Here is a 12,122-nt window from a genome sequence, read left to right on the forward strand (position 1 = left end):
AAGAACAAATAAAATAAATAACAAAGGGACTAAAATAAAAAAATTCGTAAAAATAAATAATTTAGGAAGAAAAAAGGATTAAAGTAAGAACAAATAAAATAAATAAAAAAGGGACTAAAATAAAAAAAACATTCGTAAAAATAAATAATTTAGGAAGAATCCAAAATAAATAAATAAGGGCTAAATTGACATTTAAGTAAAATAGGAGGGATAAATTGCAAAATAAATAAAAAATACAGGCTAAAATGGAACACACACGAAGTGGAGGGGGACCAATTGGGGAATTTTCCCTTGTCCTAAAAGCGACCCCATTTCAGGCATTTGCCTATTAAAGGGTTTAAGGACCAACTTGAAATAAAATGGAAGTTTGTGGCGAAAATCAAATATAAAGAAAATAGGATAGGACCACATTGGAACCAACCTCAAAAGCGGAATGACTGAGGATGCAAATACCCATTTATCCAAAAACACGCAGATCCTAAGTGGTTCAGGTCGGGTCGGTCCAGTCCAACTCAAAACCATGTCGTTTTGGTGTCTAAGTATGCTGACCCAAAACTGTGCCATTTCATGCTCCTATATAAATCAAATTTTTACAAAAAATTCATTCCATCCTTCAAAAATAAAAAAACTGAAAAAACTCTCTCAAGCTCCCTTCCCCTCTCCGGGCTCCGACCATTGCTCGGCATCGGACCATTGTGGCAGTCACCGGTCACTGGCGACAGCTTTGCCGTCCACGGTGACCAGAAAAATAAGAAAGGGTCATTTTTTGGGTTTTTCGACTTTTCGTCCTCAAAAATGTCATTTTTCATCAAAATGATGAACCTCGGCCTCCCACGGCGGCGCACGCAAGGAAAGGGTAAGGTTTCGACCCCTTTTTTATTTTTTGTTTATTTCTTTAAAAAAATGAATGAAAAAGGATAGAAAATAAAAGATATTAAAAGAAAAACCACCTTCGTTAGCCTTTGTTTCTATTTGCTTTTTTGTATTTGAATCTCTGTGAAATATTTTTGTATTCAATATCTTGTAAAAAAATTACAACTCGTCTCTGTGGCTTTTATAGCCGAAAAACAATACAATTTTTGCTACCAAATTTTTGCTTGTTTTTGCTACTATTTTTTGTTTTCTTTTGTGTCTGTTGCTTGCAGGTATGGAGAAGGATGCTTGCTAGCACGCGATGGTGTACGGAGGCACTGACATGGAAAAGCTGTGGCATGAAGAGGGTACGGCGCCAGAAGCTTGCCCTAGTGTTTTGGTTTTTTTGAAAATCTTAATGTTGTGGCATTGAATTTGGGTTAGAGTTTATTATTTTTTTGGTCCTATTGGGCCATTGTAATTGGACATTGTTGTAAATGGACTGTTTATTTGGATTTATTATTATTTGATTTTATTATTTTAGTTTCTGTATGGGTCCGGACAAATTAGACTGATTACACCAATTTTAAATTTATTCATATAATCATAGTTCAAGATTAGTTTTTGCTCAATGTACAATTATAGATTTCTTCCCAATGAAGTTTTCAATTAGTTTATCTTTGATTTCTATGCTGCAAACTCGGATATCAAATAATCATACCACGACTAACACCTATCTTAACAGTAATAATTTTCTCATGGTGCTATTTCCATGTCTGAGGCTGCCTTCAATAAAAGAGCCCATCTTTTTATTTGGGTTTCTAACATGAACCACCCATGCCATGTGATCATTTCTTCTATGCCACCCAACTGTAATGTGATGCATTTCCATGCTATTCAGAGGAATGTCTTCAGTGTCATTTGTTCTATTCTCAATTTGTGGTGGTATATTATCTTACGTTTTGAATTCTTCTTTGATATGTCAGATGTACACCCCCGCTTTTTTAATTACTATAATCAGGTTTCGTCTAAAATTTTTATATATTACCTTAATTTTGTGTGTCCAAAACTTCAAAAAATAGATCATGAAATCCCTGAAGTGTTCCTTACTAGTTTCACTCTCTAACCTTGCCATGTTAATGTTATTGATTATCCGTTCCTTTATTGAATGAAAAATGTCGTTCAAGGTACAAATACCATATATTGATCCAAATCAGATTGCTTTCGCAAAGGAGCATTCCTAAGAAACGTGCTTTTCATCCTCCCATTCACCTTGACATAGGACATAACAGGAGGAATTCATTGAGAATTTTCCATAGAAAAATAATCACCTTAAATGGGAGTTTATTAGATTAAATGAAGTTGCATACCTTATGTGAAATATCCTGGTTGAGTGGATCTACAAATTTAAAAAGTATACATGAATTTTAATCTAACGGGTAATATTATGCATGAACTTTGATTTAGCATAATTCTACAAATTAAACTTTAAATTTGACTCAATTTTTACACAATACTTATTCATTTTTTTTAGTTTAGTAAAATGTCAATCAATAATTTTCACATAGTTTTAAGGAAAATAGTGTCACATAAATAACTTTGTAATATGTGAAAATTGTTGATTGACATTTTACTAAACGAAAAAGAGTGAATGAGTAAATTTTAAATTATATTTGAAATAATATAAATTATTTTTCCCTTGCTATTATAAAGAAAATAAATGTGTATTTTCTTAATCTATGTGAAAATAATTTAAATTTATTTATTTGTGATTTAGTTTAATAAAATGTCATATTAGCAATTTTTATGAAAAAAACGTCCTACATGGTGCATTCTCACTAAATTAGTAGAGAAAATACACCACGTAGGGCGCTTTTTCAGGGAAAGGAAAACACGTCCTTACGAACACGCTTTCTCTATCAATTCAATGAAAACGCGCCCTATAGGATGTTTTTCATTTCTCTCTCCAAAAATAATATAGATTAGTAAATTTTAAAAATAATGACATAATTTTCCAAACTATTTTTTCAACATATTTATATAAAGGACTTATATATTACATTAAATGTATTTGAACTACAATTTCTTTCTCATGATTGTTTTATTCATAATATAATCTCTAAAGTTGAATATAAATTTTATTTACTAACATTAGATTATGTAAATATAATAATAATTTACTAAATTTAATGTTTGATGAAAAAAATTTATTTTCACATAAAATCCACAAGAACATACCCAAAACAATTTATTCTGATCGTGATTACAAGAGAACTCTAGTACAGATTATTTATAAAGAAAATGGGAATAAAAGAGATTTCACTCCCAACGTAGGCAGTAAGATAAAAGAGACATCCCCATAATCATGCAGAAGCAATGTTGTTTGAAGTTTTGGAGGATAGTTTAAATGTTAAACCCGAGCCATTCAATTTCTCTTGAATAAGCTTCTCCAAACATTCAATCATGAAGGGTGTGAGATAATTGCTCCAATCTCCCACTTCCCCTTTCCTAAAAAACCTGTGTGTGGAACTCTAGAAATATGTGCGCCCTTCTTGTTCACTTCCAATTCTTTCAAGTTCTCAAAGCTACAAATTTTCGCTATTTTTTCAATAACTCCTTGTTTCTCTTCATCATCTGTGAAAGGAACACCTAAGAACATGGCTAAGTTTTTCAAATGGGAACCGGTATCTTCCTTAAGATCTTCATATTTTAAAAACAATATTTTGTTGGGGTTTTCTTGGCTTGCCTTCCAATATCCCAATACATGATCAAAACATGGTCCGTGCACAATGATTCCATGGTAGAACTTGTCAAATGCTTCATCTAGTGATAGTGACTCTCCGTCTTGGACCTTGGTCATGAACTGCCAAAAAGAAATGAGCATATCCATGGGGTTTCTACATATGTAAACAATCTTACAGCCGGAATCCTTAATGGAAGTTGGCAACGAAGTATAAGAGACGTGGGTGGAGAAAAGCCTTGGCTGATAAACACAAACATTTTGAAGATCAGGAAAAGGGTTGTTCAAGTAAAGATCATGCTCGAAGAAACGAACAAGTTGGTGAGGGCCAAAGGTGAGCAATGGATTTTCATCCCATGGGAACTGATTGCGGTACAAAGTGGAGAAAGTCAAGGCCTTGAGCCAAGTAGTACCACATTTAGGGAAAGTGGCAACGATGATATCAGAATTAAATGCTTGAAAATGATTCTGGAAAGAAATAAAAGCTTTTAGAATACGAGTGGGGTACCAAAAACCTTGATAGAAATAAAGATCGGATCCTAGCCAGCATTTTTCTTTGGGTAAGGTTTGCACCAGTTTTTTGAAATCATCATCCCAAGAGGACTCCACATCATGGGATTTTGAAACCATTTCGGCTTTGGATATTTCTGTAGTATCCATTGTGAAACTAGCAGCCCAATAGAGAAAGGGATAAAGATGAACACCCAAAACTAGTTTTCTAGACAATTTATACTAGATTTATTCGTTTAAAATTATAATGCTAATAATATTTAACATACTACAATTCATGTATCTATACTAAAAAACAATAATTCATGTGAAAACTTTTGAAGGGAAAAATTCATTTCATGAATGTAATTATATAATTAGAGAAAAATAACAATATAATTAGGGAAACAATAACAAACACTCGTTATAAGTAGTGAACAACAAGTTTTAATAACACAGTAAAAGTTTCAACCGTAACATTAATAGAATATTATGGCACGTTAACAATTGATTTTGTTACAACTTAAGCATGATATATCTAGAATGATTGTAAGCATTTAATAAGATAAGAAAATCAGCACCGAGTGATTCAAAGTGGCGAATAAACATCGACAAGAAAACCAAACACACATCAAACTAAAAAAGACGATAACAAAATCATCTCTAATACTACTTGTAAATGTAAAACTACATACATAAAAAAATAATAATACAAACTAATGGTTTACTAATGGAGACAAGCTTTTAGTTATTTCTAAACAAAACTAAACGTATAAATGGAGACAAGCTTCTAGTTATAAACTAATACAAACTAATGGTTTACTTTATAATTCTTGTTTTTATTAAATTGTTTTATCATTATTAATTTAAAATTACCTAAATTAAAATTTCACCATTTTAAGGGTTCATGCCCCTTAGGTCTTCACTAGGCTTTGCCATTAGAAACATAGAAGATGGGTCATAAGATACTTTCCCAAGAAAGTCAATTTTGAATGGCGGTGTAGAAAATGAGAATTTGTTCAGATTCCTTTAAAATATATAAAATTTTAAATTAATAAAGGTAAAATTTCATTTTGGCCACCAAGAATGATAAAAATTTAATTTAATCTTTTAAAACTTATAAAGGTGTAGACTATTAAAATGCTAAAATTATATTTTTACTATTATAAAAATATGCAATTTAATTTTGATCCCAAAAAAGATTTTTTTACCTTCTCCCTTTATTTTGAAGCTGGTAAATTGGGAAAAAAAAAGGTGCAATGAGTTATTCACAGTTTTTGTCTAAAGATACAAGGAGCTTGTTTTTTTCTTGAGTTTTGCTTCATGGTGCTAACGCAATGATTTTTGGTTTTTACTGTTCCTCATGTTTCCGAGTTTTATCTTGTAATGTTAGTGATTGTCTATCCATTTTTACTTTTATTAATAAATCCTATTCTTTAAAAAATAAAAACTCATAAGCATTAAAAAATATTAATTTGTAATAACGAAATTTTTTATTAAATTCTCGTTTTAATGATAAATAGAATGAAAATAGGATGTGAGAAGAAGTAAGACAAGAAAAGAAAAAACTGATAAAATTAATCTTTGTTTACGAAGTTCAAATATAACGATTTTATATCTTGGAGCCTTACTCAGCATATACTCTTATTTGATCATCAAATCAAACAACCATAACAATCAATCTCTATCAGTTAAAACCTATAACCACTCATAACCCCTTTACAAGCTAAGTTCATGAGGTCCGAATAGAAAACAATATCATAATCAACTTACATTAATGCTAATCGATATTTTTTAAACCAAACCATTAATTCATCGGTCCAACCGGTTCAATCGATCCAATTTAAAAATTATTAAAAATTTAAAAAATAATAAAAAATTAAAAAATCCGATTCAATCACATCCCATTATTTATATATTTTACCATATCAATAGAAATTCAAAGCAAATTACAACAGCAATATTACATGTTGTCGTCTACACTACCCTCCCTTCTTCATTTAGTTTTAAGTGTGGGTTTCATTGTACCCGACTTGTCAAAGTAGATTATTTTGAAACCCAGAACTCTATATTGCAATAGCAATAGTAAATTCAAAGCAAATTACTGCAACAACAATATTGAATATTGTCAAAGTTTGGCTAGAATCATGTGCGTCAGTTTGATATCAACTTCTAATGAATTGTAGGAGTAGGAGCTACAAAATATGACCACTAATCATTGAGCTATTAAAAAAAAAAAAAGGAAAGGGAAGCCTTGTTCATCATGTGCTTGATGCAGCGACAATTCAGAGGGATGGATGGGTCCTCGTAAAGGTTCAGATCTTATAGCTGAGCTGTCGAAATTGTCAAGCTTGGGGGCGGAAGGAGAGTTACGAAGTGGGTTGATTTTTTTTAATATTAATATAATTGTTTTAAATTAAAATTATTATAAAATGATAAAATCACTGAAAATAATGTATTGGTGCTAATGTATTATGATACAATTGGTCAACCGTTTTTCTTAACCGTGTTAAGATTTGAGATGATTTGAGTAACGGAGAATTAATTTAAATACCACTTCTCATAAAAACAAAAGTTTAGTAGTTAGTTGAAAAAAGAGTTTTAGATTAGGGTGCAATTTGTCAATTAAGAAGAAAAATCAAAATTTTATCAGTATTTTTTAAGGTATAATGATAAATTTAACTCTTAATATTTATATTTTCTGTCAATTTGGCAATTATTTTTTTTGCTAAATTTGACTCTTAACGTTTTAAAATGAGTCAAATCGCTTTTTTTTTAATGAAAATGATGACTAAAATATTACTTTTTATTGTTGTTGGCGTGACAACTTGCATGATAGCTCATGTGCACATCATGCTAACATAATATCATTTGTCTTATATGTCACGTTAACTGTAATACTCCAAACTTGACTTAGACGTTATGGATGAATCTGGAAAAGTTACATCAACTTGTGTGAAAAACTAAAATCTAGCTTAGAAATTGTGTGATATGGAAACTTAATTTAGCTAAGCTCATACGAGTTTCAGGAAATTCTCAAGTTTGAAAACACCTATTTCACAGCATGATCTTTTAAACATTTACTTATAAAAATGCAGAAACTTCCAAAGTTTTTAAGTTTTGAAAACTGAATTCCAATTTTTCAAATTCGTATGATTTTACAATTTTACGTTTAAGAACACCAAAAAACCAACAAGAAGATAAAAAATTCCAAAAACAAAACCAAATCCAAAAGCTTAGTCCAAAAATCAAAAGTCTAGAAATCTTAATTAAAATAATTCAAATAATCTTATGTGAAAATCTAATCCGATCTCCCACACGTCATTCGGTCATAAACTTGTTGGTTACATGAGAGGATAACAAACAAAGAGTGAGCTTTACAAGCTCAGTGTGTTATACATCCCAAGAAACAAATTAGATATACATAAATAAACAAATACATTTTCAAATATAGATTCAAACATATTCTCACATACAAATTTAGATGTATTTTCATAATCAGATACATATGCGTATTCAAATTTAGATACAAATGCAGATACAGATTCAGATTCAGATGTAGCCATAGATCCTACCCCCATCCGCTATACACTAACTCCGTCCAACCAATCTCACTAATTAAGACTACAAGAGTCTATCCATCCAATCACACCAGGTTGTGGTGATATATCACTCATAAAGGTGCAACTGAGCTACCAGAAAAATATTGCTATTTAACTGCCAAAATACACTTCCTCCATCACATATCAAACCCATCTCGATGTACATGCATAAATAAACTAATATATATATATCCATAAACAAATAACATGCATACATTTCATACGTAATCATGCTTTCGAGTTATCAGAACACAAATCGTACATATATTTTTCATATACCTTACATGTATCACATACAGACACAAATCAATAGATGTCACATTTCAAGTCTTATTTAAGCCAAATGGATCCCACAAAGGTCTAATTATGAATTTCGGAGTTAAATGGGTCTAAGTGAAAATTTTTGAACAATGGGCCTACATAGCCTACCTGATCTGCCCTTGTGATTCAACACGCTCATGCATCCCACACGCCTTACCTGATTTGCTCATGTAATCACACATCCTGTGTGCCTCACATGGCTTACATGATTTACCTGTGCAATCGCACACACCTTGTACACCTACACGGCTAAGAACACATCCATGTGACGACCAATAGTTTCAAATTTTCCTTGCTTTTTTCTAGATTTCTTGGGTTTTTCGTGGTGGTTTCGAGTTAGAAACACACACTTGATTTGGTCTCAATGAAGATTTACGAAGGAGCAATCTAGTAACCTAAATCGACAATCCACAAGAATCAATCAATTCAATTTTTACAACACCTGATTACACAATTCGGTGTAACATCATCCAACGAACTTATTTACAAAACAAAATAACCCTTAAAATGATAAATTACTCACCCTTGAACGAAACAACTTAAGAAAAGAATTTAATTGGTCGGAGGATTAACCGTCTCATGATCTTCTCCTAATCAAATTGGGTAAAGAATTTGTGATCTATAGTGATGCATCGTTGAATGGTTTGGGTTGCGTTTTGATGCAGGAAGGCAAAGTCATAGCTTATACCTCAAGATAGTTGAAATCGCATGAAAAGAATTACCCAACTCATGATTTAGAGTTAGTAGCCATTATGTTCGCATTGAAGATTTGGTGTCATTATCTGTTTGGTGGGAAATGCCATATTTATTCATATCACAAGAGTTTAAAATATTTAATGACTCAGAAAGATTTAAATTTGCGATAGCGGAGATGGTTAGAATTGCTAAAAGATTATGAACTAGTGATTGACTACTATTCGGGAAAAGCAAATGTTATTGCTAATGCATTAAACCAAAAATATTTGTTTGCTCTTCGTGCAATGAATACTCAAATCGCTATATATGATGACGGCTCGATTGTAGCTGAGTTGAAAGCAAGACCGTTGTTTTTACAGCAGATTTGTGAAGCTCAAAAGTTGATAATAAAATATTAACAAAACGAGCTCAATGTGAATTGAACCCTGATTCAGAGTTTCAAATTGATTTAGATGATTGTAAGATTCAGAGGTCGAATATATGTTCCGAGAAATTCAGAGTTGATTCAAATGATTTTGAATGAAGCCTATAGTAGTTATTTATCTATTCATCCGGGAAGCACGAAAATGGATAATGACTTGAAACAACTTTATTGGTGCATGGCATGAAATTTGATATTTCAAAATTTGTTTCGAAATGTTTGATTTGCTAGCAAGTCAAAGCTGAACATCAAGTACCGTCAGGTTTATTACAGCCTATAATGATTCTCGAGTGGAAATGGGATAGAGTGACTATGGATTTTGTTTCGGTTTGCCCTATCTCTGAATAAGAAAGATGCAATTTCAGTTGTTGTCGACAGATTGACAAAACTGGCTCATTTCATTCCTATACGAACAGATTATTCACTTGAAAAGTTAGCTGAGTTGTACATATCCAAGGTTGTGAGATTACATGGAGTACTTGTTTCTATTGTTTAGGATAGAGATCCGAGGTTCACATCGAGGTTTTGGAAGAAAATGTAAGATGCACTGGGAACAAAACTACATTTTAGTACTGCATTTCACCCACAAACGGATGGTCAAACCGAACAGGTTATACAGATACTCAAGGATATGTTGAGATGTTACATTCTTGAATTTGAAGGTACGTGGGAAAAATATTTTTCGTTGATTGAATTCTCATATAACATAACTTCCAATCGAGTATAAAGATGGCACCATACGAATTTTTATATGGTCAAAAATGTTGAACACCTTTATACTGGACTGAGCTAAGTGAGAATAAGATTCATGGTGTTGATCTGATTAGAGATTGAAGAAAAAGTCAAAGTGATCTGTAATAGTTTGAAAGCAGCATCGGATCGACAGAAGTCTTACGCAGACTTGAAACAAAAAGATATTGAGTTTTAGATCGAGGATAAAGTTTTTTTGATAGTATCACCGTGGAAAAAGATATTTCGGTTTGGTCTAAAAGGGAAATTGAGCCCGCGATTCATCGGACCGTATGAGATTACTGAGCGAATTGGGCTAGTGGCTTATCGGCTAGCATTACCGTCTGAGTTAAAAAGATTCATAATGTGTTTCATGTATCGATACTACGATGATATAGATCTAATCCTTCGCATGTCGTTTCCCCAATTGAGGTTGAAATTCAGTCAGATATGTCATATGCTGAAAAATCGATCTGAATTTTGACTCGTGAGATCAAAGAGTTAAGCAATAAAAGAATAGCGTTAGTGAAAGTATTATGGCATCGACACGGGGTTGAAAAAGCTACGTGGGAACCTGAGGATGCTATGAAAAAGCAATATCCAAACCTATTCATTGATAAGATTTTCGAGGACGAAAATCCTTAAGGGGGGAGAGTTGTAATAGCCCTTTTAGCTAAATCAGAATAGTGCTATCGGAACCACAAAATCTGAGGTCAAAAAATTATTTTAATATTATTTTTGGTGTTTACAGCATGTGTATGTGTGAAAATTTCGTGAGCTAATTTTATCATTTAATAGCTCAATTTGAGAAAAATGATTAAATTACGTAAAAACAAAATTAGCATGCTATAAGTTAAAAGTGCTTAATTGCTATGGTTCATTAAATTGAAGGTCCTTATGATGTTATTATGCCATTGATAAGGTTAATGGACATTAATGGCCTTATAGTGGATGAATAAATAGTTTATTAACCAAGGGTAAAATTGTAAACTATTATTAATGTTAATATTACATAAAACAAAAGCTAAAATCATTTTATTTCCTTCATCTTTCAACCAAATATCAAAGGAAAATAAAAGGTTTTGAAGCTTTTGAATTTTTGGCACTTGCATAGCTTGACTGAGGTATGAAATTTGTTCAGTTTTTGATGATTTCTATGTTTTTGTGATTGTTGCTTTGAGTAGTAGCTAGCCTGAGTCTTCATTTTCAAAACTGTTAAAGATTGTGAGAGTTTCCATTGATTTGTTATTGTGTTCTTTGGTAGATGAAATATGAATTTTTGATTATAGATTATCATGTTTTGTAAAGTGATTTTTAGTGAAATTGCATAAAAGGGATTAATTTGTGAAAAGTGTAAAATGTGGGGTTAAAAGTGTGAATAAATGTGAAATATGAGCTACTAGGGACTCATGTATAGATCGGCTAAGCATGGATCTTATTGAATTTTGTGAATTTTATGTATTTATGAAATAAAGACTAAATTGAAAGAAATGTGAAAGTTTAGGGCCAAAGTGAAAATTTGCTTAAATATGTGTATTTGGACTGAATTGAGTGAATCAATGATTAAATGAGTTAATTCTGAATACATATAGATCAAGAAAGAAAGAATCCAGAATTTGATCGGGGAAAAGACAAGCTTATCGAGTAATTTACTCATTTCGTCGTTCTCATACCCGAGGTGAGTTCGTATGTGGTAATTTCATTATAAATGCATGTTAAATGTTTTGATATCACATAAACTATGAATATGAGATTTCGGATAATGTTTGAATTTTGATTACGACTCTACGGAGGTGTTTGACGATGAAATCAACAAGTAAAGCTTCCCGGTTGAACCTTAGGAATAATTAGAATGCTAATGACATGTCATTAGGTTAATGTATTGCCTTTGGGCCATGATATCGGCACTTTGGGTGCGAATAAGACCTTGATTTGGCTATGGGCCATGGTATAGGTATTCAGAGAGGAGTTACCTTTATTTGGTTATGGGCTATGGTATAGGTACTCCGGGATAAGTTACCTTGATTTGGTTTCGGACCATGGTATAGGTACTTATCGATTCAGATCCTTGAGTATTCTACTTCTATTATGAATGGTTCAATGAGTAAAAGAATGATGTAGTTGAGAAAGAGGTTAGTATAATGTGATACAGGTACGTACGGAACCTACTCGAGTTTTATATTGAGAAAGTTCAATGAGATGGTATTTAATCATGTTTTCAGACATAAGAAAGGTTTGTGTGAATGTGATGTTGATTGGTAATGTGTAAGTG

At 31.9% G+C, this 12,122-nt stretch overlaps 1 protein-coding gene across 1 annotated transcript; it reads right to left on the reverse strand.

Annotated features, from left to right (window-relative positions):
* Nucleotides 1-3,215: 3,215 nt before the first annotated feature.
* On the reverse strand, nucleotides 3,216-4,292 carry LOC108471558 (cytosolic sulfotransferase 15). Its single transcript, XM_017773158.2, has one exon. It carries the CDS (start codon nucleotides 4,250-4,252, stop codon nucleotides 3,314-3,316), a length of 939 nt encoding a protein of 312 aa, XP_017628647.2. The 5' UTR covers nucleotides 4,253-4,292; the 3' UTR covers nucleotides 3,216-3,313.
* Between the last annotated feature and the right edge of the window lie 7,830 nt (nucleotides 4,293-12,122).

This window comes from Gossypium arboreum, chromosome 11 (genome assembly GCF_025698485.1).
Source record: "Gossypium arboreum isolate Shixiya-1 chromosome 11, ASM2569848v2, whole genome shotgun sequence".
In the NCBI taxonomy this organism is placed as follows: domain Eukaryota; kingdom Viridiplantae; phylum Streptophyta; class Magnoliopsida; order Malvales; family Malvaceae; genus Gossypium; species Gossypium arboreum.

Bases quoted from the DNA above. Each gene is read 5' to 3' on its own strand.
- LOC108471558 (XM_017773158.2), bottom strand. From the start codon at position 4,252: ATGGATACTACAGAAATATCCAAAGCCGAAATGGTTTCAAAATCCCAT.